The sequence below is a fragment of the Pundamilia nyererei genome, unplaced genomic scaffold (assembly GCF_000239375.1).
Source record: "Pundamilia nyererei isolate P.nyererei 1_Seehausen unplaced genomic scaffold, PunNye1.0 scaffold00064, whole genome shotgun sequence".
Lineage (NCBI taxonomy): Eukaryota > Metazoa > Chordata > Actinopteri > Cichliformes > Cichlidae > Pundamilia > Pundamilia nyererei.
The window spans coordinates 2,301,480-2,328,676 of NW_005187465.1; the positions used below are offsets into that span (position 1 = coordinate 2,301,480).

Below are 27,197 nucleotides of genomic sequence, written 5' to 3' on the forward strand. Positions count from 1 at the left end.
CCAGGTTTCACAATGAGCTCACCCGAAACCCTGGCTGATTGTGACCCACACCCGTTTTCACACCTCGGCTCACGTGATTAGGTAGAGGATCATCAGGGGGTCCTTTGTCCCTCTTTGGGGGGGGACACTCCCACTGGGTTTATATCTGGGACTCTCCACCATGTGACCCTTAGAACTGAAGAAGCTTCTCGGATGAGAGGTGAAACATCTTCAAGCAACTTAAAGAAGTCCAGACGCTTTTCTTTCCAAGCTCCTTAGACTACGATGACCTGGATGACTGAGAACCTTCACAGACATCATTTGTTGCCATTTCTTAAGAAAAGATAACAAAGTTTGATAGATACAAAAAAGTATTATTTAAATGTTTACATGATTCCCAAAGAGCTATCAGCTGAAAACTTGACACATGTCAGCTTAGTGTGCAGCGTGTCCTTAAAAACTATTAGGAACCTGGACAAGTGGAGAACAAACGTCTACTTGTCCACTTGTTTCCAGGTCTTAAAAAATATCCACAATATTATCTGAAAGTCATGCCCTTAAGAAACGAGAAAAGGTCCAGCTAAGGCCTGACAGAGAACTGAGAAATAAATCTCGTCCACCAGTTGATCCATAAACTGTTCGCTGAAGCTTTATCAGAAACAATCTCTGTGAAAGGATGGCTATCAAGGAATTCTTAAGAGAAAAGGAAATATGTACAGAGGAGGTCAAGGATATTTACAGCCATCTGTGAAACACAGTGGAGGCTCTGTCAAGGTTCTGCACTCCATTTCAGTCAGTGGTGTCAGAGACCTTGCTAAAATTGATGAAATTATGAATGTCATCAGTTTGCAAACATACTACCAATGCAGAAAAAAAACCTACCTGGACAGAAAAACCGCACAGTGGAACACAATCAGCATCGAAGCATTGTGACAGAAAATGGAACAAAAAGCAGCCAACATCCAAAGACGAGCTTTGAATGTCTTTCAAGAGGCCTGGAGAACTATTAGTGAAGACTACTTAAAGACATGACAGGGTGCATTAAAGAATAAAGTTGAACACACCAAATATTGACTTTCAAGCTTGTTAGACTCTGTTTTTGTCTTTTCCTCTCATATTTTCATGTATCTTTGCACTTTTCAATAAATTATTCCATGCATTTAAATTCTTTCCTCACAAAATATAAAGAAATGAGGGATGACTCAAGACCTCTGCGCAGTGCATAATGCACCATGAGGAGACCTTGAGAAAACAGTCAGAGATCTTTTGGGTATTGCGGTAACGCAAGATAATATAAGAAACGATAACAGGAAATGAAAGTCCTGCTTTTAAATCTACCACTAGATTTTGGTAGAAACTGCAATATCTGCCTCTGAAATGTCGTTCAAATAATCAAAAAGACGTAAACGTTCAAGAAAAAGGAAAGTATTTAAAAATATCGCTAGTAGCACTGTCACCCCCAACAAATTTTCACCTGACATGTTGGCTCCAGCCATGATTCCTGTGCAGCTGGTGAACATGACCGCAAACACGGTGGCAAAAGACATGACAGAGTTGGTGCTGTAGTCCAACGAGTAACCAGCTAGAGAGAAAGGGGGGAAAAAAAAGAGGAACCTCAGCAAGACCTTAAATAGATGCTTCCCTGTCCTTACAAGCATTAACACTTGTGGCCCATCTATACTTACGGCCCAGGTTGTTCTTCAGTGTGGTGGCGCTGAAACCAGTGTAGCTGGCGTTGTAATGGAGGGTCTGGTTGCTAGGTCCGTGGTGGGTAATGATGAATTCTTGAGGTTTGACTGCTACAGAACTGATGAAGACAGACAGCAGCGATACAGTGACCACCAGAAGGATGACGAAGGCAGTGCGGGAGTAGATGTGGGCGCCCACCAGACACACAAGCAGACACAGCAGAAGGATTACTGCAGAATACAACACTGTGTACCAGTAACCCTGGGGAAGCACCCGCACGCCCGTGGACACAGAGGAGTCTAAAAAGAAAAAAATCAGGCAGAAAACTTATGGGATGAAGTAAATGAAGTAGATCATTTAATGGAAAAAATATATATATAGTGAAACAAAATACGAGTAGGACCTTACCGGGATCTGCACCAAATACATCAAGTATGGCTTCTACGAGACCTAGAACATAGCCTCCACATGCAAAGATTTTTGCTAGAAAGAACATTAAACCAATACTTCCTCCAAACTCGGGTCCCAGAGACCGGCTTATCATGTCTGATTGTGTTTTTGTTAAGGCTTATGGTTCACCTGAAACTGTGGCAAAGGATGATTTAAAAAAAAAAAAAAAGAAGTTTGAAACAGTTTGGTCTGTAAGGATACAATACGCTCCACCGCCCTGTATCGCACCATTGGTGGAAATAGCACAGATGGACAGTATCGTAAGAGATATGATGGTGTAGGCTACAACCACCATCAAAAGAGCCTGCAACAGGCCCGCATGACCAACCACAAACCCTGCAAAGAAGGAGATCACACCACGTGAGTCACTACAGCACAATGACGTGAGCCATTAAAAACATGGCAAGCGTGGCTTTTTATAAAAAAAAATCTGTTCAAACATGCGCCTCTCACCTGTTCTCAGAAATAGCACAATGCTGAACATTGAGAGGACGGTTGGCACCATAACACCGAAAAACGTGTTCAATTTTCGAGGATTCTGATTTGGCGTCCCGGAGCTGGATTCTTGGGTGGGGTCCGCATCCGTGCCACATACCGCTGCAGTCACATTCAGACCGCACACCCCTGAGGTGATCAGGGGCGTGCGTTCGTTTGACATGGCTGCAGAGAAGAGGTTCTGCTTAGTCTACTCCTGCGGAAAAAAAAGAAACCAACAGAGACCGTTTTAAAACCATTTTGAAGCAGTTCTACAGAGTTTAATCTGCTTCAGGTAGGCAGCAGCTGAACTTGGAGTTGATGGCCTGAGTCACTTCTACCTTGTCTGTCTGCTTTGTGCACAACACAGATTGCTGTCATTTGTTAAGCCCAATTTATCTCTCACTTATCTCCAATTCTCCTTTTGTTGACTTGGACATATGAAAGCCTGCAGGCTAAAGGGCGTGGCACGGTCAATAGGAACTCCATTTTCACACAGTTTTGAAATCACGCTGAGAATTTGCCTCCTCGCCCCTTTCAGTGCCTCCTAAAAACAAGTGATCATCATGTGAAACAACAGCAAATGCCCTAGAACGTCTTATAAATACTTACAGGCCCTGATCAAGTAGTTACTCTTCAGCAGCTGAGAATTAGCTGGTTTAAAAGTAAGTACTTTTGTTTTTTCTTTATCATCACGATCAAACGCTCACATGCTGCAGAAAGAGTCTGCAGGCCAAGTTTATAGCAGACTTCATTATGAAGTTCCTGCTCACACTTCAGGTCGGTATTTGTAGTCACCTGATTCGCAGCTGCTTGTCTGTTTTGACATACAGGAGAGAGAGAAAAACAGCAGCCACCTCAGCTGAGCAGCAACCAGGTGGCCTTGCCTGTTTTGTTCCTCTCAGCATTCGCTTTGTAATTGTTCCTCAAGGAGATATTTTTCATCACTGAACCAGCAGAGCAGCTTTCTGAAAGCTATTAGCTCAGCTACAGAAATCACATGATAGGAAACCCAGACTGCCACCTAAGTCATACACAACAGAGCTTGACTGAACATGCCAGGTACATTTTCTCCAAATTATTATAGAGGGTTCCAGCTAGCAACTGATTTATGTCAATGATACTATCTGTTAAATATCGGATTAGTTATTAGACAGTTAATTTAGATCTCTTTCTCAAGGATAACAACAAAAAAAGGGCAAACACTTATTGGTGTCACCTGCTCACATGAGGTTTTCCTTTGTCTCATTTGAGACATAAACTAAAGAAAGCGTCAGAAAGGCACTTGAATTCACAGAGCTTCTCAGCTGTTATTTGTTTTGTGTTAGTTGCAAGTCTTTCGTAAATTACATAGGCTTACCCCAATCATGACAAACGACTTCTTGGTGGTTATAAAAGGGAAGTTAAGCATTCAGAGATAGCCACATGCATCAGTTTGTGAGTTCCTGTATTCTAGTTGATGCTGAAACGGGCATTATGGCTCATGCTCTGCAAGATGCTGTCAGTGACGCACTGTGCTGATGTTTACGATGATAAATGATGATGATGATGATGACGAAAACCACGATTCAGTCTATCGGGAATTATAGGCCCTCCTGGGTCCCCGGACCCTATTTTTATAAACATGTAGGTAGGTAAAATAAATCACCGCTTCCGTCACATGTACGTTGGATGAGGGTGGAGCAACTGGAGCATAAAAACTTTACATCTCCAGAGAAGGGTAAATCGGGGCAAAAGCTTAACTATGCGTGTGCTGGTGCATTTTGGGTAAATTTCTCCCCAAGCCCGACGGTCAGGAAGTTCGGGCCGGCTGATCCCGCCATAATGTAAACAACACAGCTGATCTAAATGCTCCTGAACTGTCATTCAATCGGCAAAATCAAACATGTTTGCCACGAAACGCGCCCCGTGATGTGATGTGCCTTCACCCCGCCCCCAGCTAAAACACCGAGCAGAGTCAACCTTACCTCTCGGCACACTTTCAACCACTTCCTGCTTGTGAACTCCTTTTGTTGGTTTGGAAGCTGGGTGTTTGGTTGAGCCTGTGTCAGTTGTGTGGAGAAGTCTCTCGCGTCAGATGCGCAGTAGACTCACAAATGTGGAAGCAATGGGCTGGCTGACCGAGATTAGCTTCCCCTAGAGTTGGATGCTGCGAAAGATGTGCTGCCCAATAATAATACAACTACCGCGGCACGCCTCGTTCCCCTGTTATTTGTTAAAAAGTGTCACGGGAGAGCTGACACTGCTCATGTGACTGCCTACAGGGGAGGGCAAAACATTACAAATATGAGGAAAGGTACTGCTTGTCAGAGAAAACCACGCCCCCAACTGGTGGCCTCGCCAGGGCTTTATAAGTCACTTTAAATAAGTGTGGAACAGTGCAGGTGATGACTCTGGATCGCAGTCTGTTCTGAGCAGCCTGTACTGAGTACTGTATGAACACCGGCTCATTTAGCACACAGTATAGGTCGATCTGTATCCTGGAGTGCAATGCTATTTCTTCCCTCCAGGGGTCACCAAATATCAAAGAGGACTTACTAGTCAAACATGGGCACCGACTAAACCTGTCAAATAATGGCGTTTTTCTTGATTAAAAACAAAAATAAAACCCAAAGAAAATCAATCTGTTCATCTCCATCCATTCAACTCCAGGAAATCAAACCACTTCTCGATGTAATCGAGAACGTTTGTGCGGGAGTTGCATAATGTCGGTGGGTGCATAGCCTGCAGACTGAAATGTCATGCAGCATGTGCCCTCGGAAGCACTACTGCAGTATCAACATCTGATCAGATGTTTGCAGAAGGCTCTAGTGCATGCAGTGCTGTGCAAAAGTCTCGAGCTGTCCCTCATTTCTTTCGTTTTTGCTTCCAAGTCTTGTAATTTTTATTTACTTTTATTTTTTTAAGGTATTGATTGGTTCTCCAGGTTTTTTGAAGGCCTTTTAAAGATTTTTTTCTTTTTGGACACTGGCTGCTTTTCCCCTTATTTTCAGTTGTTTATTAAGCCACTTAACATTGACCTTTGAATCATTCAAGCTCAAGAGATGAGCCAGTGTTGTGTTTACTCAAAACAGAACACTTAGCAAAGAACCTATTTTGAATATCTTTTGGGACTTTGTTACTATCAGCCTTGTGCAAAAGCACACAGTTTATTCAAGCTTCTTCAGCTGAATCTATTTTTTTATGCCAAAGATAATGGAGTTTGATAGGCATAAAATAGTATTTGCACCAACCAATGTGATTCTCAAAAAACTATTAGTCAAAAGCTTTGTATATCTTGGCATGGGGTACAATGTGTTCTCACTAAAATCTGAGAAAATTGAACAGGTAGAAGACAAAAGACAGACCTAAGACAGCCTCACCAGGTGAAAAGTATCTAAAAGATCATCAGAAGGGTGAGTGACAGTGGCTGTCAAGAAGCCATTCTTAAGGAAGGAAAACACAGAGAAAAGCTCAGGTATGCCAAATTATTCAAGAGCTGGACTGAAAAATCAGTGGCAACAGTTTTCATGGGGTGATGAATCCTAATCTGAAACTTTTGGCTTCAGGTTATCATCTGTATGTACGACGAGGACAGGAGAGAGGTGCAACAGTAAGCATTGCACAGCCATCTCTAAAACATGGTGGAGGCTCTCTCATGGTTCGGGGCTGCATTTCAGCCAGCGGTGTTGGGAAACTTGTTGAATTTGATGGGAATATGAACTCTAATTTACAAAGTAACTACTTTTATTAAAGCGCAGGGTAAAAACCATTCACACTCACATTCACACCTATGGGCAATTTAGAAGCAGTCACCACTTAACCTAACCCCACTGACCTGGAGAGAACAATGCTAACGCGTTGCCCTATCAGAACAATCTAAATAAATACTCAAACCTCTTTTAAAATTGTCAATTCTGGAAGGTATGAGCATGATTTTCAGCTTTAATGCACTCTATATTAGAGTTAGTCTCTTGCTCATCTATAAACTACCCCATATTACTGCAGGGTTGACAGTCTTGCACTGGCTCACTGTGTATTAAAGAATTAAAAAGTAGTGCTGTTTGTATTTAAAGTCTTAAATGGTCTTGCAGCTGCATATGTCATAAATTTTGTGTCCATACATAAACAGAAATGCATCAGCTGTGGCTGTCTTTAAATCAGAGCGGATGAAATACAGCTTTGGAAACAGCTGAAATGGAACCGTTATGTTGTTTTATCTAATAATTCAGTTTAATTTCAATTCATTTATTCAAACCAACAGTTGCCTCAAGGGACTTTATATTTAAGGTAATGACCCTACAGTATTAGAGAGAAACCCCAATAATGACACAGTCCCCTGTGAAGAAGCACTTTGTGACAGTGGGAAGCAAAAACTCCAGCAGAACCAGGCTCAGAGAGGGGCAGCTAACTGGATGAGTATGATGGGAAAAATAATGTGAACCATGAATTTTAAGGAACCCATTTATTTATTTTTATGTTACTTTTTTCTTGTAAAGTACTTTGGTTTTGGTGATATATAAATAAACTTTACTTGCTTACCTACTTTATTTTTCAGCATCACAATGATCCCAAACACACACCAATGCAGTAAATGCACACCTAGAAAGAAAAACACACACTGCCACATATAAGTCATGGACTGGCCTCCCCAGAGTCCAGACCATAACTCTTCCTGAAGACTATTTAGAGAAATTACAAGCTGCCTAGCACAGTTCAGGCTGTGTTGAAGAATAAAGGTGGTCCTATCAAATATTGACTTTTAAGCTCGTTAGAATTGTTAAACTCTGTTTCTGCCTGATATATTGTATTTCCATGTGTGTTTTAACATGCTTCAATAAATCTCTGCACCATTTTCCAATAGCTAAATATAATGAAAGTGTGGATGTCTGAAGATTTTTATACAGAACCATATGTATTCTTGTTTATAATGGTTTGGCCCTTCATGACATAATATTGCATTAATATTAATATTGTGTTATTTTAAGTGTAATACTTTCAACATTTGCTTAAGATCTTAAATATTCCAGAAGTAAATTTGAAGTAATGCGATTACTTTAACTAAGAAAATCCCCACTTAAGCGCTAAAAGCTTTTTGTTACTTCTCTGCAACCTGCATTTCATTCATTTTATCATTTCTCTGCAAAAAAAACCCCCAAAAAAAACACCATACTCTCAAGGAGTTTTCTCCACAAAAAGTTCCCTTGTGAGGGTTGACTGATTACAGTCATTCTTGATCCCACTAAGTTGTAATATCATAGATTCATGTTTGTGCATTCATCAGGGGACAAAGGTGGGAAAACTCTGCACACACATCATCCTGCACGGTGAAGGTCAAACACCCAGCTGAAGCAGAAATGCTCGTCAGGAAACAGCACGATAAACAGGACATGTTTATCAGAGGAGAGGGGCTTTACGGACACATCCTCAGTTTGGTGCACTCATAGATTTATGGGATAGATCCGAGTACTAGTCAAGCTCCCACGTGATTCAGTGATTGTTTAAACCTGCTAAATCTTCTTTCTTTTTTTCAAACATGCATTGCAACATCTTCATCTCACTGAAATCGTCTCAATGTCACGTGAAATTAGACATATAATTCATATTTTCTGTAAAACGCCTGAAAATCCATCAATCATACGCTGTAGATTTTTATAAATGTAATCGACCTGTGTCTGGTGAGACAATAACTGTCCATGTGAGCACAGGATCCCCCGAGTAGTGGTCTGCACAGGAAGGAGGAGGCGGGGGGCATTGGATTTACGTGTATTTAAAAGATGGGTGTGGTTGACTTCTTCATGCCCGGATTTGAGGATCCTGCAAGCGCTCACCGCGTGATCCGGCACCCTGTTACTAAATGATTATATTCAGCAAAGAAAAGAAAAAAAAAAAAAAAACAGGAACCGTGTGGATACTGCCCAAGCGGTAAGGGCCGCCTCTGGTTACTGTCTGCAAGAGGAAAACACAAAATCTTGCGTGAAGGCTGGAATTCTAAACGCTTCTTCGTCCTTTTTTAAATTTAAATTAATCAATTTATTGATGATTTATATTTGTTGCACTTTCCGGATTTTACTCTGTAATTCACTGCCGACTTGGAGGCGTCTATCCTGATGAAGTATCGGCAGAGGGAGGAGGAAACCAAAGAGAGGAAGGAAACGAGGATAACGTCACGAAGACTCGGAGTAAAACGGACTGAGAATAGTGTTTAATGGACGATCCCTGATGCGGGCCGGGGAAAGAGCTGGGGCCAATTCCGTCTGTTTACGCCGTATTGGACGAAGATGTTTTTGTTAGGTTGCCGTGTGTGAAAAGTGGAAACGATCCGTAGAGGAAACAGCAGCTCGGCAGCAGCAGATATCATCTTGTGTGTGTGTTTTTTCCTCAGGAGCTCCGCTAAAGCAGAGAAATGGAAATGTGTGCAGCCCTCCTCCGGTTGCCTGTTTACTGAAGGGTTTGGAAACAGGCTGATCGTGACACACGGAACTTTTAAAGTGGATCTCCTGTGAACTTGATTTTTAATGACTGAAAAAGACTTGTAGTTAAATCCTCCGCGGGATTTGTCTTTTTTTTTCCTTTTTTTTTGAGGGGGGGACGTTGCTTTCAGTTTCTTTCTTTTTTTATTTTTCTTTGCAGCAGGGGGAGGAAAAAGGGCAGGAAAATCATCGGGAGAATTAACAGGTAGCCACCCATTATCCAAACGCTGTGACAGCAGATAGGTCAGCCTGTGTGTGTGGCTGGGTGATGGTGTGCGTATGGCATCATTTTGACCAAATACGATTAGCTACATCCGCAATTTTAGGAGCTCGATGTCTAAAATGAGACGTGATGAAGGCCTTTATGACTGTGCTGATCAATATGTGAGGTGATGTAGCTAGGGTAGGGCCTTTTTTGAATTATGTAAATCTCTAAATCTAGACAGTGAAATAAAAATCTCTCTCGAGTGCATCCTTTGAGACTGGCCTGTATCCTCGTTCTCCTCAGTGCTGACTGTATTTCATTGGGGAGGCTCTTAGGCCATGCGTTCACATCCTCTGCCATCAAACATCCACTCATGCCCGGCATGCAGTGGTTGGAGGCAGATTTTAGCCATGCCATGTTAGAGCACCTCCACATCAGATGTGCAATCAAAGGGGTGGGGCCAGGCACTCCTGGCATCTTTGCGTTTTTGTTCTACCACATGCTCTCGGAGGTTGGTGGAGTGCCAGAAGTGCTGGGGACACCGAGGACCTGCCATATTAACCTTTTATAAAGAGCATGGCCTAGCAGCAAGGGTCGTGTCGCTGCTAGGCCATGCATCATCAGTGCGGCAGTGTGATATGCGTGTCCTCACTCTCTGCTACTCTCTACCCACTGACTTCAGCACAAATCTGCGTGTCCGCCAGTTGATGCTCAGAAGCAGCAAAAACATGCATCTGAGCATCTGGCAGGACCCATGGCCTGATATATGATCCCCCTCCCCACACCCCCTTCTCTACCTCCCTCCTCCTCATCCTCCTCTTCTGCAGCATCTATTCTCCTGATTGGCTAAATGAGCAGCTGTGCCAGGAGACTGAGACCCACGATGCACCCCTTTTGGCTTCCATTAGTGCTGTGTGATCCATCTGGTCGCAGGTCCCTCCAGGGAACAGTGGTCTACTGTAGCTAATTGCTCTTCCTTGCACAGTGTAGGCTACTGTATGCATGCTATCTGGGGTTTTTATCTTGAATTTGAATAGCTTCACATATGCAAATCTATAGGCCACCTGTTTGGGAGAATATTTGAATGTGCAACTGTTTTCCCATGAGGAACAGGAAATACTGTAGTGCACGCCGCTGGAAAGCGCAACATAGAGATGAACAGTTTTCGTGTACCTGTGTAATTTAAGAAATTAGGGACTCCCCTGTTCTTCAGCGTGAAGTGTTTGTTTAAACACAGTCAGCGGCTCAAATGAAGGATTGCTCCGTCCTGCATTAGTGCAAAGTTGGACTTGTATGAGCATTGCTACCAGGCACCAGATAGTGAGCATTCACTCACTATCTGGTGCCTGGTAGCAATGCTGGCTTTTTGATAGCAGCTTAGTCATTGCAGATTATTCTCCTCAGTTAAACCAGGATGGGTGGTTGTACAGCCATAAACAGATTACAAGTTGTATTTTTTTTCCTCACTGTGGGTTCAGTAAACCTCAGAGATTAAAATTGGGATTTTATTTGATTATTTTATTTCCCCAAATGCAAGTAGCGTTCAATTATTGATGAAAGTAGACCTCTGGATTAGTAGGTTAGGAAGTATAAAAATATGATAATCCCAAAAGAACTTAATATGCACTGATATTCATTTCATTTCGATTTATTTGATAATAGAGTGTGATATTTAAAGTCGTGCCCCATCCAGCAGGTGACAGCTCGGACAGTTTCAAAATGAGTGAGCTGGAACAGCTTCGTCAGGAGGCCGAGCAGCTTCGGAACCAGATACGAGTGAGTGATGTGTGTCTGCTGTGAACAGTTTTACCATTGAATAAAATACTGGAAAATTTGTTATTTACTAGCGGTGTCCTCTTTTTTTTCCTTCCCTGTGACTTCATAACCATTAGGACGCCAGGAAAGCATGTGGAGATTCAACCCTGACACAGGTGAGAGCAACTGAATGTGTAAGATGTATGTCAGTCACCTGGGGATGGGTTAACCTGGCGTCAATATGGACCTATATACTTAATAACATGATATTGGGCACAGTGGAGAAAGCAGAAAAGCTATTTTTTTATTGTTTTTGATCAAATGTTACTCTATAGGACAAAAAATCCATCCCTGCTACTCTCAACATGTCTCCAGGTTTCACCTGCACAGAGGAGTGACCTTTTCTTTTTGTAGCACGATTTAGAAATAATAGATGACGGCCATTTGTTGAACCAGCAGTAGTATAAATCATCAATAATTTCTGAATTTATTTTTACAGGTGCATTATTCATATTGTCATATTTGACATGTGATATTAGTTATTTCTGTCCCGGTCTTGCCTTCGGTGTCTGATAGCCACTGTACTGTTACTCTTTAGCAAAACTTTTCTGCCAAACCTTTTATCACACACCCAGTGAATGATCAAAAGAGTGCTAACTTGCTAACTTTACTAACTTAGATAACCGCTGGTCTGGATCCTGTGGGGCGGATCCAGATGCGGACAAGACGCACCCTCCGTGGCCATCTGGCCAAGATCTATGCCATGCACTGGGGTACAGACTCTAGGTGAGTCCATACTATTTCTAATGCTTTTGACTGCTTCTTGGTTTAATTTTTCTTTGTATACTATAGATTAAAGTTCCACCTAAAATGGTTGAGTGTAATCGGCCATCAAAGCCACTTCAGGTAGCCACTTCCTATCTATATTAGCTAGAATAGAAAAAGGCGGATACAAATAAATGTTTGACCTAAATTTGGCCCACATCTGCATTTTTCTGGGCATTTAGCCTTTACTGATGGAGCTGACTCAATGTGAGTCTCCTCACCTCAGTTGAGCCACAGATCCACCTCATATGGATCACATCTGACCCACAGAAAATTTGCAAGTGGTGTAAATAGGCTTTAGGCCACCTGTGTCCATCCTGGGAATTAATTTCAGTTCATTGGCTGCTTGATGGAGCTTTTAGACTACTGCATTACCCAGTTTTCCAAAGGAGAAAAAGATATAAGTCCTATAATAAATAATTCCTGTCTGTAATGCTGTGAAAATATGCTCCACTCTTTGTCTTCATGATTCAACAAATGCTTCGACCTTCATGATTCAACAAATGCTTCGACAGCTATTTAGTGGGTTGTAATGACACATGGGACATACCTGCTCGAGATGAACTGTAGCACGTTTGGTGAAGATGTAATGCTTGATTTTCCACTCACACATGCAAATTGCCAGCGCTAATTAGTAAATGCTGAATGAACAAGCCAAACAGTCATAGTGGGCTTGTTAGCAGGCTCGCGTTAGCATTTAGCTCAAAGCGGCACGATACAAAAGCACAAGCATGACAAGCATTGCAAGCATTTTAATTTTAGTTCTGTGAAATCATTTGCTGACTTCAGGCATTAACCATGAACATTTCTGGCTGAGGCAAACATTAAAACAACTGATTCTTCACCTTGAACTCACAGAATCATCTCAGGCTGCAGTGTTTTGACAGGAAAAGCATGTTTCAACAGGTTTGGAGCACAGTGTGATAACAGGACTCAAATGCCAAAATTAAAGAGATCCTGTATTATTCAAAATTTTTTTGTTTTTTTTCCCCTTTTGTGTCTGCAGGCTTCTGGTTAGTGCCTCTCAAGATGGAAAACTGATTGTCTGGGACAGCTACACAACTAACAAGGTAAAATCACCAAAAAGACAAAAAACACGGCACGTCTCCAGCTGGAAGACTTGTCTGAACTTGAAATGAAAGTGGACTAACGTCTTCCTCTTGTAGAAGTGCTGCTGACTTTCCATAATGGCTTCTTTCTCAGTGTTACTGTGACTGATTGTAAGAGTCACAGTGTGTGACTTGTGTGTTTTCAGTGTTAATATCTGCCCATTTTATGCTCTTTAAACTACCTCTCTTTTCTTAGATACACGCCATCCCCCTGCGCTCCTCCTGGGTAATGACCTGTGCGTACGCTCCCTCGGGGAACTACGTGGCCTGCGGAGGCCTCGACAACATTTGCTCTATCTACTGCTTGAAGACACGCGAGGGCAATGTCAGGGTCAGCAGGGAACTACCTGGCCATACAGGTGAGAGAACATGGCGCCCTAAGCTAACTATGTTAAAATCCTCTCATGAGTAAAACTGATGAGATGTTTCAGATGAGCGTACGCCCCCGTGGGAAAGCTCCACTCCCAAACCTCTAAACAATGAAGACTTCATTTACATGGTTAATTAATTGCAGTCTTAATGAGCTGAGATATTAACTCCTGTCTGTGTGACTCTGATTTGTGACACTATAACTTCTGTATGTATTTTATTTTTGATTTTATATTTTCAAGAAAAACGTGAAGTAGATGATTTATTGAAATGTGCAAACATACATGTAAATACAGTATGTTAGCAAAAAGTAGGTTTGCACAATTGTAACGAGGTTGAAAGTCCAAATTTGGTATGACTGCCTTTATTCTTTAGCATATTCTGAACTCTCTTAGGCAGTTTGATTGTATTTTCTTCAAGAAGTCGTCAGGAATAGTAGCTTCTTGAAGAACTTTGCAATGCTCTTCTTTGAATGTTTCTGCCTTTTGTTCCATTTTCTGTCACAATGATCCTTCACTGCTTCAATAATGTTGAGGTCCAGGCTCTGGGGAGGCCGATCCGTGACTGACAGCGATCTAAAGATGTGTTTGTTCTACCCAGTTCTACCCATTGTCAATGCATTGACTATGTGTTTAGGGCCACTGTCTTGCTGAAAAAGGAAGCATTTGCTAATTGGATAATCAGATGCTTGTCAGAAGGTATTGCATGGTGGATCAAAATCTGGTGGTACTTTTCCCACTGGCTGAAATGTCATCCAAAACCATCACAGCCTCCACCATGCTTTACAGATGGTCGTAGATACTCACTGATGTACCTCTCTCTTGAACTCCTTGGAATGTATTGAACCAAAAGATTTCAAATTTGGATCCATCACTTCATAAGATATGTTGCCACTGCTTTTCAGTCCACTTCTTGTGTAAAGACCTGTTTGGGATGCCTCTTCTTGGCAGCCACCCTTCCACTGAGACCATTCAGACAAGGCTTCAGTGAACAGTAGAGGGATTAATGTTATGTGTTGACACAACACTGGTTCATCCCTTGAGTTAGATGCCTTTTTCTTCTTTGAATGATTCATAGGCCAGTGTTACAGGGCAAATAAAAACATTCCTCTGAAAGTGGTCAGGTACAGGGACTGGACTGAAAATGAGTAAAAAAGCAACCAATCTCTAAAAAGCCCTCCACATTTTTACTCCTTCTAGAGCAGCTTTGCACAATTTACAGTTCAAAATAAGCCTCATTTATCCTGGCACTTCTCAGCTCATCCACTGTCTGAAGCCAAGAATTTTAGCAGCCTTCTTCCTGCTTTAAAGCCAGCTGTCTTCTGATTGGCTGCCTCTTCAGTTTGAACAGCAGGTGGGTGGGGCTGCTGTGCTTAAAGCCAGAACTTTTTCCCTCTTCACTGACATCATACAGAAGACGAGAATAGAAAAAAGTGCATTGAGTTTTTTATTTTTTTTATTTTTTTTTTCTGTTCGTCTTTAATATGAAATGATATAATTCTATGTTTATGTTATGTAATTATATGTATATAACAAAGGAACAGTGAAAAGCATAATAAGTCACATTTAAAGAATAGATAACAGAGTCTGATTGGCTTAAAGAAGGCAGGTAAGAAGGTTACAAGAATCAGCCTGATAATGATGGAAATAATGATGAGAAGAGTTTGACAGTGTGGGAAATCAGATGTAATAAAAAGAATACAACAGCAGGATTGGCACAGACACCCAGACATACAGGCACCACATGTAAACAGATCTTTCCTCTTGAACCTATGGAAAAGCTTCTTTTTATTGCAGTCGTGGATAGATTATTATGACCACAGATGCAGGATGCAAACATGCCACATGCCCACGTGTTTGCTCATGGAAAGAGTACACTCTGACGTGCGTTTCATGAGCACACCCAGCTTGCTCACACACTAATAAAAGGCATCTTAGAACTACATTACATACACAACTTTAAACTTACGGTTTCTTGCACTCGTGGACATGAAGTTTCGAGATTTTCATGAGTTCATTGAACTGTTCTTTTACCAGGTTGGAATCTTTTTTTAATTAATTTTTTTACAGCAGACATTTTTAATGACTTAAAAATAAGAATTGAGTGCAAAACTTTGATTTTATTTTGGTGTTTCTATAATCCAGTATACACAACACCACCTGCTAATATTTGGTTAAATGTCTTTTAGCAAGTTACAACTCGGCCAGACGCTTTTTGTAGCCACCAACAAGCTTCTGGCATAATTCTGCCCGGATATTTTAGCACTCTCCTTGGCAGAATTGGTAAAGTTCATTTAAACTGGAGGTTTTTCCTTCGCTCTTAAATGATCTGTTATTGCGTATTTTTCAAATGTTTGTGCAGGATATTGTATTTGTTTTGAATGTTTTGTACTTATGTGATACAGGTCTCTATTGAAAATTACATTTTTTTTTAATCTCAATTAGATTTTTACCTGGATAAATAAAGGACTAATTAAAAAAAACAAAAAAACATAGTCCACAAAGGTTTAGATCGAGGTTTTGGGAAGGCCAATACTCCATCCATCCATCCAGCCATGCATTCGCTTATCCTTTTCAGGGTCGCGGGGGGCGCTGGAGCCTATCCCAGCTGTCATAGGGCGAAAGGCGGGGTACACCCTGGACAGGTCGCCAGTCTGTCGCAGGGCTAACACATAGGGACAGACAACCATTCACACCTAGTGGCAATTTGGATTATCCAATTAACCTATCCCCACAAGCTGCATGTCTTTGGACTCCAATACCCCAATATTTTAAAAATAATAATTAATACCTATACTATAAGTAAGGTCAAAGGTCTCCAATGGCTCCAAAATCCTGGTCATCTGCAAACTTTGCTGATGTGTCAATGCATCTATCATTGCAGCTTCAAAGAAATTTAAAAAAATGATCCCAAAAAGACGCTTGAAAAAGAAGGCTTTAAAGTAGTAATCATGTAAAATATGTCAACAAGATATATCATAAAATATCTAAACGAATGAGTAGTTTTAGTGGCGCAGAGACAACATGTAGCTCTATATGTACACTCACAATAAATTTATAGTCATATTTACGTTTTACATTCTTCTCCTATACAGTAGTAATTTAATGTAAAATGCGTCATCAAGTGTCACTGACATCATCCGCGTGTTTGTGCGTTCCGTTCTCTCAGGTTACCTGTCATGTTGCCGTTTCATTGATGACAATCAAATCATCACGAGCTCAGGAGACACCACATGGTGAGTCACACAGATCAACACACACATGTGCAGCCTAAGCATCGTTTTCCTGCTTTCCAATCACTAACCCTGTGCTTTTTTTGTTGTTGTTGTCGTTGCTTTTTTTGCCCAGTGCACTGTGGGATATCGAGACGAGTCAGCAGACCACAGTTTTCTCGGGCCACACCGGTGATGTCATGAGTCTGTCCCTTTCGCCCGACCAGCACACCTTCGTGTCGGGAGCCTGCGACGCTTCAATCAAACTGTGGGACATCAGGGACAGCATGTGCCGGCAGACCTTCACGGGCCACGAATCGGACATCAACGCTGTCTGTGTGAGTGTCCTCAGGGACCGGGTGCCCTTGTAGGCCCAACTGCTTTTATTCTTCTTAAAATCGCGGATTATATATTTTACAAGTGCAGTTTAGAGCTCTTGTTTCGGAGGAGTGCTCTGGCCGTGGAGTTTTATGAAGCTGCATCACTGATGTGACAGGCAGAGGAGACCTAATGAAAGATGCTTTTGAGTTGCATTGTGGGAAATGTAGTATTGGAAGGTCGCTCAAAAGCAGCATCTTAAAATGCAGTTTAGAGTTTTAAAAGACAACAGGACTTTTATTCCAATTTACTACATTCAAAATCAGGGTTTAAGGTGTGAGGATGAGAAACCCCCACAACACACACAAGGTCAGCAGGAGCATAACATGTAGGGTTTTTTTAGCTTGACCCACATCATAGATTAAAGAAACTGGATGGAGTTGGTATGCTTGAGACACCATTTTAGACATTTATTCTCAGACACATCATGAGTTTCTGAATTCCTGGCACTGTTATAAGCTAATCTGTGGCCTTAAGTGGCACTCTGGCGCTCCTGCGTACTGTCTAACACGTCATCAGCAGCATCAGCTCCAGGATTTGTCTTGGTGACGTCACACACTGTCTCCAGCCACCAGCTTTGGGAGGGATTTAAATGGGAAGCGCGCTGCAGGATTAACAAGATTATCAATTAACACCATATCTGAACATCCTGATCATCTCAGGAGACGATCTCCGGTTGGGAGTCTGGGTTGATGGCACAGGCCATCTGACAGTGTGGCAGGTGGACAGATTCGGTGTTAAAGCACTGATCCCATTCAGTTTTCTGTCTTATTAAGGGATTTAAGAAAGGCAGGAACTCTCTATAGCAGCTTATGCTGTAACTATATTTATTTATAATTAAAAATATAAATAAATAATAAATAAGAGTCATCCTCACTTTCTCCTCCCCAGTTCTTTCCCAATGGCAGCGCCTTTGCCACAGGCTCTGACGATGCCACCTGCAGGCTGTTTGACCTCCGCGCAGACCAGGAGCTAGGCCTCTACTGCCATGACAACATCATCTGTGGCATCACCTCTGTGGCTTTCTCCCGCTCCGGGCGCTTGCTGCTGGCTGGTTATGACGACTTCAACTGCAACATATGGGATGCCATGAAAGGAGACAGAGCAGGTGGGTGGAGCAAGCGAGAGAACAGAGAAAAGGGAAGGTTCATCTTCAAGCTAAGGTGAAGATGAAGTGATTATCTATCAATTACACCACACGTGTTTTTGTAGTATTCCTTCTTTTGATTTTTCAGTGCTAAAATAAAAGCTTAGTTTAGTGATTCATTTTTGCACTGCAGAGGGATGATTGTATGTAGGTGTGCAGTTTTCTGATGCCTGAAACAACAAATAGGTTTATACAATGTTCAGTTTAAATGAGAGGGGAGCTTGGTATACAAGTACTGCTGATAACAATGATTTAAAGCACAGAAATAACAAATTGGTTGTAATTTTTATTTTTTCTGGTTAGAGCCTCTTTCCACCAAACTCCTATCTGAGCTTCAGCTGTAAGAGTTCAATCAAAAACAATGAAAACACAATCTGAATAAAAAATATTGTGCAACTAAAACTGCTTCTAAACGGAGTTGTCGTTGCAAAAAATGTAATTCTTTATTTGTGTTTTGGGGTTTGTTTGTTTGTTTGTTTGTTTTTGAGGAAATTAAGCTGCTTGCCATGTATCAAGATCAAGGTTATTATAGCTAAATTATAGCTAACTAAAATTCAACTAAAACTAAAACTACATGTAAAAAACATTACTGGTTTTACCTCTGACATATGTCCTCCCTACAAGAATAATTAAAAGTCTAAAATTTAACACTGTTTAGGACTCTAAAACAAAAAGAACTAAACTAAAACGAAACATTTTCAAACAATAAAACCAAACACAAAAATCCCCCCATGAAACTAACAAACTAAACTGAATAAAAAAACAAAAACTCAAAATGAAATAACAATAAAAACGAATTCTAAAATGCTAAACTGTAATAACTCTGGTCACGACTTTTTATTTTTGCATGCGTCTGTGGAAACAATCACTATTTTACTTCTCATTTTTCTCTGTTGCCAGGTCAGCAACTAAAGCATTTTATACAAGATGTGTCATGTGTACTACTGTGTACTGCTAATCAAAACACATTTAAGAAGATCAAAAGCAGAGAATAACCTTAAATCGTTTAAATAAGTGAAAATTATGCCTTTTTCACAGATTCAGAAATGGCTAAACTTATAACTTAAGTTCAGCTTTGAAAATTAATAGAAACAAGTCCTTCAGAGGCCCTTTTATCTGTATTACTACAAGGTCAAGGCATTATTAGGACAATACTGTACAACAGGAAGTATAATTATTTACTTCAGAAAGTAGCGATATATATTGCAGGAAGCAGATCTAGAGTGTATACTACACGATCTGATATCAGATCATCCGTATGGCGCACACATGCTGGTGAGTCAGAAGTTCATCCTACCACAAAAAAAAAAAAGATATGAAAGCATAAAAAGAATTGACAGTAAGTTCAGTGATGGAAGAGCAGCACAGTCTGCCTTAAGCACAGTCATTACAGTAGCAGGAATTTTAGTACAAGTGTTGGGACAAACTTTCCAAACAATGATTCGTTTCCATTGTAGAAAGAACATCGTGAGTCTGTTTGGCCGCTGATTGCATCAAAAATAAATAGATAAAAATGAGGTCACATTTAGATTTTAAAGATTCCTTTTGAAAAACAAAATCTTTGTCTGCACACTTAAGAAACAGGGGGATACAAACCGTAGCATCGATCTTAAGTTAACAGTATGCTCACTGTTTGATTTTTGAAGAAGTGCATTGCACAATGACAAGTTGACTTTTGGGTTTTTTTCGGCCCTCCTGCAGGAGTCCTGGCAGGCCATGACAATCGCGTGAGCTGTCTGGGCGTGACGGATGACGGCATGGCGGTGTGCACCGGGTCCTGGGACAGCTTCCTCAAGATCTGGAACTGAGCCATGCACATAAACAGCGAACCACACACGTCCAACAGACACCGCTCTTATCTTGGGACACAGTTTGCACCCTGTACTCTCACTGTATGTAAGATTCCACAGACGAACCGCAACATTATACTGTACATAATATATATGACTTAGATATGAGCTTACACACACACACACACACGTATTGTATGCAGGATAAGATAACAAGACCTAAACACATGCTCACACTACCTACCGCCGATGAAAGTGCACAGCAGCAAGGCCACAGTGCAACACACACATGCACATAACAGGTCAAAATATGACCAAATACAGCCGAATATTCAGCTGTTCGGCCGAAAACACAAATCCCATCAACACTATCTGACGCACTCATTCTCACACATGCTTATCATGAGACATACTGCTTCTCGTGTTAAGCAGTGGAGCGAACGTTACCCGATATTTTCGTCTTATGACTTTGCTCGAAATACACCTCAGACTCATTTTTCTTTGTCGTTTCGGTCTCTTTACCACACGTATCTCAGCAGTGGTGACGTGAAGGCGGAACCACCTGAGTGCATTTACATAAAGAAAGTAAGAAAGAAGGAAAAACATTCACCGATGAACAGATGATTGAGCTCAATGAAGATATCAACTGATTTTCATCTATTTCAGAACGTCACGCAGTCACTGTCTTCACCCAGTTTTTTTTTTTTCCCCCCCAATTCTACACACTTATTTTATTCCTGTTCTTCCTGTGTGCCTCAAATACACTTATTAACAGAGGATACTGAGACAGTTACATGAATCCAAAACAACCTGAGATTAAGAGAAGTTGAGAAGTAAAAGCACGTCTTATTGAGTAGGAGCCAATAATCAAACTTTGACTTTGTCACTGTATTATCTGGACATTACTATAATTGTACATATTATTAATAAATAACTGCCTCTCCTGCCTTTTATTGTGTTTTCCTTTTAAAATTGTTTCTAAAACTGACACGTTTAACTGAGTATTAAGTGCATATTGTCACATTTTACTTAAACCTGAGATTTGAAAGTAGCACTGATATAGACATACATGGGTTATTGGAATATACAGTCCCCTGCCTCTTTATTAGATATATTAGGTAAAACAAATATCTAATCAGCCAATCACATGGCAGGAACTCATTTAGGCATGGTCAAGATTCGAAAAAAGTCCCCTGGCGTGATGAGTCTTGATTTCTGCTGCGATATTCAGATAGTCAGGCCAGAATTTAGTCCTGTCAAATAACGAAACCATGGATACATCCTTTCAGGCTGCTGCATGTCAATATGAACCAAAGTCTCCGTTTCCTGCATCTTGTGGAATCTGCCAAGAAGTAAAGCAGTTTTGAAGGCAAAAAGGGGTCAAGACCCCTAATAGTGAGGTGTGGCCAGTAAGTGTAGTCTTAAAACTTAAAGCTGGCACACAGCAAACTTGGTTATCTGCTTAATTAGACATATGTGGCAGCAACCTGAACCTTCAGTCTCCAAAGAAATTTTATGTTGAATGCCGATGCACGTCATAGCTTTTCCACTAACTCATTGTTAACAGACTTTAGGTACATGGAAGGGTCTGGCGGATGCTTTTGTCTTTAGACACCAGGGGGTGCTGCAGCTCATTCTGCATCTCTGACTCAAACCAAAAACCAAAAACAAATCTTGAAGAAAATTTGTTAAATCTATTTACAAGTTAGGCTATGAAGACTGAGTAGTGCCTTTTGTTAAGTGGACCCTACACAGTTGCTTCGTAGTAACAAAGGAGGAGTGACAGGAACATGAAGTCCAGGCAGACTTTTAGCACCATGATGTGGCTGAACACTGAAGTACATCTCACTCCGTTCACTGCTGTTGTGTGATACGAAACCGATGTCAACTGCAGCCCTCTCTGCGATGTTGCAGTGCAAAGAAAAACAATTCAAACAGACTCAAATGCGATCAAGGTATTTTATTTTTCAAACAATCTGTATTAAGACATGAATTCATTCAACACAATCTTGAAAGTTTAAAGTTTAGTCTATGAAATACAATCTGGAGTTAATCTCTCACAAAGAACACAGACGCGCGCGCACACTAAAACATTGCAAAGACGTCTTTCTAAAAAACAAACCAAAAAGTTATTGAAAAGGAACAGGAGATATTGTGTTTCTGTCCAAAGAGCCACGTCGATGTAGAGCTCCCCATGTTTTGATCTGCCTCACTCCCCGACTACAGCTGCTAATCCTGTCACACGGGATTGATTAGAAATATAAGTTAGAAGAGAAGAGTGCCTCATGAGATGATTATCTATCAGCCATTTATCGATACTTGAGAGTTCACAAAGGCAGTTTTTGGATTACATTAAGCGTCCCAGCATGTGATTGTGTTAAACCGACATTTTTTTGTGTATGTGTGATTACAAACAAAAGCACAGAATGATTTTTGTAACACACAAACTAGCCTATGTTAAGTCTGCCGAAGGCCACTGGAGAATCACGACCTGTCACACTCGCAAGTCAATTTTGAAACTCTTCAAACGCTTGTATTGCTTTAAATTAAAAAAAAAAGGAAGAAAGAAAGACGAACAATCCTCCACACCTACAACTCAAGAGTCAAATCACACAAATTCAGCGCTCAAGTCTGTCCAAGCTTACGACCAGACTGACGCAAATCTTCCCAGGAAACTAATGAGCTGTGAGGTTCAGGTCTTTTAATGGTCGTTGGCACAAAATGAAATAGCACTTTCACATCTTAAGGTGCATTTAGGGAAATCATCAACCATAACCACTCGTCCGTCTTCCAGACCGCAACACCATTAGAAGATTTTCTGCTGCACGAAATGAGGCAACAAGCTGAGTGTTTGGGAGTGACGCTCTCGGTCGGGTTGGCGACAAACGTTTGTCAAAAGGCTTTCATGGTTAACGTTAATAATTTAGCTGCAGTGCTCTCCAGAAAACCTGCCAGCACAAACCATGCAGTTAAAATGACGAGAGTTAAGTGATGCTATGGCTTTTTGATTTTGTTTACATGGAAGTGATAATTTTTTTGTGTATGCAGGATATTTCACGTAACTGCGAATGGAGTACATTATGGAAGTTATGCGTTTAAAAGAGGGGAAAACGCACTGATTTTACACATCAAAGCTTTGCACACACTCAAGCTTGAGCTCTCCTACAATTTGGATGATTTTCATTTTTTCATAAGCCGTCCATCATGCTATATGTGTGAAGTAGCCAGATTCATGTTTAACACTTCAGAATCAGATCTTTTTATTTCCAGGCATGCATCCACTATCCTGTACACTGAAGCTCCCACAATCACACACTGCAATTTCAGTTAAAGATTCAGGTGTGCAAAAATGTAGTCTCAAGCAAGAATTTTTGTCGGCCTTCAGCCCCGAGCAGCGCAACCCGACATCACACGAACTGACACCAAAAACAGACTCTGACGTGTAAAATCAGTGGAATTACTTTTTATACTTCATGAAAACTAAAGATTATTGGCTCGTTTGTGGCGTGTGAAGAGCCGATGACCCCACACGACAGACTATTGGGCTCCTAACATCAGTGTAGTTCTGTCTTCATGATCATTGCGATCATCTCCTGAGAATATTGTCACCCCCCCCGTAGGCCATTTACACCAGAGGGCAGATCCAACCTCAAGTGTCTGAATCCCAGCCACATCTGACTCCTCCGCTAACAACAGACGTGTATGTTTCTGTCTGGATAGATTTTTAAGACTGTCCACATACACACAGAAAGTTGTCTCCTGCTTAGCTATAACAACTCCTAATTACACCCGGACTAGTTTAATGAATGACAGAATGAAAGAGGGGAATATTTGGTGGAGGGGGGCAAATAAAATATCCCATCTCTCCGTTAGACTCAGGTATAGCTTTGATCTCTCAGCCTTAAAATACATTGTGCTTAGATTAATAGAGCGGTACACACTTTCATATAAATACAAATCTGTCGTATAGATGTACATTCACTTTTTATTTCTCAATATAGACTCATTTACATATTTTATAAAATAGGCTTCTCAGGATAAGTCACGCTACTCTCCCCACTACAACATTACACAATCAACATGTTAAAGAAGCGCTTAGATCACCTGTGCAGAATGAACCTACATTTTTAGGAGCAGACATCACTCGCACACAAACACACACATACACACACAGTTTAACTTGATGTGTGCACATTAACTTTTGTTTCTTCCTCTACATATTCATGGCTTTACTCTATGCTGGCTCCTGCTGTGAGTACATCCTCAACACGTTACACTGGATTAACTGGACATATATTAACTTATCTGTTATTGCAATTCTCTCAATAGATTCTTGTCTGCTGATTATTTGAAGTTAGAATATATGTTGCCCAAAAAATAAAACAGAAAGAAAGAAAGAACAAAGAAAAAGCATTTCAAGTCCATTTAAGAGATAATATGGATTTTACTTAAGTGCACTTAACTGGCACAGGACATTAATCTTGACGAGGGAGCAAATATAATTGTGCCTCTTCTTCGTGTGATTTCAGTAAAGAGATTTTTGGGGGTGGGAGTGAGGGGGCGGGCATATAGGGGTGGGGAGTGGGCTCACAACCCTTCCAAAAAAAGCATCTCACCTTCCCGAGTCCAAGGCACTGCTTTAACTGTAAACATGGCAGATTGATAAAAAATAAGGATTTGATCATAAAAAGCACGAGTGCCAGAGCTCCGGGACGATTGTAGTTGTAGACGTTTGAAAAGTAGGTCATGGCACATAAAAGATACTTAGGAATAAAAACACATTCGCTTAAGGGGAAAACAACTTTGATACAGTACTATATAATCTATTTCAATGGCTTACATGCACACCAAAGTATCTGTGTGAGATATACTTGTAAATGTATGTTTGCTGAAGGTGCTTTCCATGCCCATTTATCGCATACTCTCAGAAAATTAACCACCTATTTATAGAACTTTCGATTAAACGCTCTGTCCTGAATGTACACTGCAGTCTTGATAGCCTTCCTCGTTTTTTAATGAATAAAATATATCTCCTTAGCTTAAAGAGCAGGCTTTAACAAACCTTCCTACAGATCACTGGCTAAGATTCAGTTTATAATTCTTATAATATTTACATAATAGTTCTTGATGTACAAGTTGGTGAACAAACAGCACATTTTCCCAGCAACCACGCTAAACATCCACCTCTGGCAGTGCAGTGAACCAAGTGACTCACTGAACAAAAAGCTCCATTCATCAAGCCTCTTCCTGATAAGGCTGCCTCATGCTTGTACCGTAGTGTTTGGTGTAGAGGAACAACCAACCTCTCGCTTAAGCAGCTTCCTGAAGTCTAATTCCCCTTAAAAAAAATTAACAAAATCGAATCTATGCAAAAGAAACACAGAATCATACCATAACACCACTAACTCACATTTTGGATTGGTATATTGAAAGCAAAATATTGGTTAGTGATCTGTAGGAATAGTTTCTTGGTCAGCATCCATAAGCTCCTCTTTCCCTTTGGCCTTGCTTCAAACCTCTGCTGCAAAATATATACGGTGAACTTTGGCAGAATGTACAGATATAAAATATATTAAGTCTCGTGAGTTTCAGCTGTGCTCTCCAAAGTGCCTGATGAGATGGAGCCCTCTGCGGTACAGCAGAGTCCCCATTAATCGAATCTTTCTACTGGCCCAGGACAAATATGACTTCTATCACACACAGAGGGCTGTTCTACCGCAAATGCCTGGACAAACACTTCTCACGAAAAAAATCCACACTAACAAAATAGTCTAAGAACTAAAATATAATACAGTAGAGTAGATCAGAGTGGTAGGAAGGTGGCAAACCCTCCTCCCGTGTCTCACTAACATCCTCCTCCTCCTGACAAATCTCCCGTCCCCTCTCTCCCCTTCAGAGTTGCCGTCATACTCCAACACTGCTAGCCAAATATATGAACTCCCCTGCTCAAAACACTCCACGAGAATAGTATATATTGCAATATAATGGCAACGTAATTACAGTAAAATTAAAAATACCAGTAGGCTAATACCAACACAGAATCACTACATATAAATATCAAATTTGTGTAGTTTTGAAAATCTATGGAAACAAAAAAGTTTAGATACAAGCCTGATGAGACATACAACTGATCGTTTCGCCTAAACTACAAAAAGGCAAAGCAGGAAGTTTTCACCGTACTCATTCTGAGTACCGTATAGTATGGAGACTTCTGATTGATCGTTCAAAGTGAATTTATTCTGTTATTGAAGGATTTTAGGCTTATTTGCCAGTGATTAAGAACTGAACCATATTTTGGTTTGGTCAGAGAAACAAAGTAAGGGTTCCTTTAACTGTCTACTGTAGATTTAAAAAAAAAAAAAAGAAGAAGAAGAAGAAAAAAAAATTTAAACAAGCTACTTCGCCGGACTTTGTCCCTTTGTAATATGTTTGGAATAATTCTTTGAGCCTCCCTGAATCTGTAGAAGCCTCAAAATAACCAGGGGCCACGAGCCGTTGCAGGCGTTTATCGTCTCTGCAAATGATTCGGATCCAAGTCTAAGGTGCTATCTATTTACAGCTTCATTTTGATATATACCATTAGTAAATAATGCCTTCCTCAAAAGTACTGGAGAACCATCAAGGAATGTTAACATACGTCACAATTAGGAACTAAATATTTACGACTGAACACGGGTCCACAAAGAAAAGGAAATCAAGACAAGAATATATACAGTACAAATGAAATAGATGGTATCAACATATGAAGCTCATCGGCTGTTTTTCACGGTATCCTCGAGGGAGAATGTTTTCACGGGGTCACGGTTGAAACTGCGTCTTAAGGAGTGTAAGTTGGAATGGATTTTAAGATTGTTTTTGTATGTATCTGTGTGTGTGGTGTGTGTGTTGTGTGTGCTATGTGTGTGTGTGCGTGTCTCTTTGGACTATGAGTGCTTGAGTGTGAGCTTGCTGGAGAGAAAAGAGAGAGTGATGTTCACGTTTGGTGCATGCGTTAGCGCAAATTTCGGATGCACTTCTTGCTTCGATCCCTGCTGGGGTCCTTTCACCAGTTCATGATGCAGTTTCTGTTCAACGTCATGAAGTAAACCTGGCTGCTGCCTCCGGACCGCACTGATGCGAAAAACACCTGAGGATAGACACAATCGAGATGCATGTTATTCCTTTTTAAAGATGTTACCAACAAGCTGCATCCAGGAGCTGATCAACGCTGTTAAAAGGTGTTCATGGCTGGGACGGTGTGCTGGAAAGGCACTCGAGGTAATCACCGATTCACATATAAATAACTCTTTGTGTATCTCATGAGCTTCGGGGTTCTGGTGACAATATTACTTTCTTTCAGGGTAGCTGCACACCTCTGCAATCAG

At 40.9% G+C, this 27,197-nt stretch overlaps 3 protein-coding genes across 9 annotated transcripts in view; 1 reads left to right on the forward strand and 2 right to left on the reverse strand.

The window, feature by feature from the left end:
• The window catches only part of slc12a9 (solute carrier family 12 member 9), a 15,158-nt gene extending 6,860 nt beyond the window's left edge, over positions 1–8,298 (reverse strand). Inside the window, exons 1-6 of one of the 3 annotated variants that reach the window (XM_005735538.1) lie at positions 8,241–8,298; positions 2,572–2,809; positions 2,320–2,454; positions 2,077–2,214; positions 1,665–1,967; positions 1,454–1,561 (exon numbers count right to left, since the gene is read on the reverse strand). In XM_005735538.1, coding sequence (XP_005735595.1) covers positions 1,454–1,561; positions 1,665–1,967; positions 2,077–2,214; positions 2,320–2,454; positions 2,572–2,776 — 889 coding nt within the window. In that variant the 5' untranslated portion in view covers positions 2,777–2,809; positions 8,241–8,298. Of the gene's footprint in view, positions 1–1,453; positions 1,562–1,664; positions 1,968–2,076; positions 2,215–2,319; positions 2,455–2,571; positions 2,810–3,952; positions 4,118–4,559; positions 4,832–8,240 lie in introns of those variants that run through there. The other 2 variants (XM_005735537.2, XM_005735539.1) reach the window with 2 other exon arrangements.
• Positions 8,299–8,340: 42 nt separating this feature from the next.
• gnb2 (guanine nucleotide binding protein (G protein), beta polypeptide 2) lies at positions 8,341–20,775 on the forward strand. 2 transcript variants are annotated; one of them, XM_005735535.2, is made up of 10 exons: positions 8,341–9,249; positions 10,943–11,025; positions 11,142–11,180; positions 11,684–11,790; positions 12,836–12,899; positions 13,135–13,297; positions 16,476–16,542; positions 16,655–16,856; positions 17,788–18,004; positions 19,745–20,775. In XM_005735535.2, exons 2-10 carry the CDS (start codon positions 10,969–10,971, stop codon positions 19,849–19,851), a joined length of 1,023 nt encoding a protein of 340 aa, XP_005735592.1. In that variant the 5' UTR covers positions 8,341–9,249; positions 10,943–10,968; the 3' UTR covers positions 19,852–20,775. The 2 variants fall into 2 exon arrangements, with proteins under 2 accessions (XP_005735592.1, XP_005735593.1); XM_005735536.2 differs by having other exon boundaries at positions 10,946–11,025.
• A 1,003-nt stretch (positions 20,776–21,778) lies between these two features.
• mink1 (misshapen-like kinase 1) overlaps positions 21,779–27,197 on the reverse strand; it is a 32,961-nt gene continuing 27,542 nt past the window's right edge. For all 4 annotated transcript variants that reach the window (XM_013911458.1, XM_005735534.1, XM_013911459.1 and 1 more), the window contains one exon: positions 21,779–26,959. In XM_013911458.1, coding sequence (XP_013766912.1) covers positions 26,876–26,959 — 84 coding nt within the window. In that variant the 3' untranslated portion in view covers positions 21,779–26,875. The remainder of the gene's footprint in view (positions 26,960–27,197) is intronic.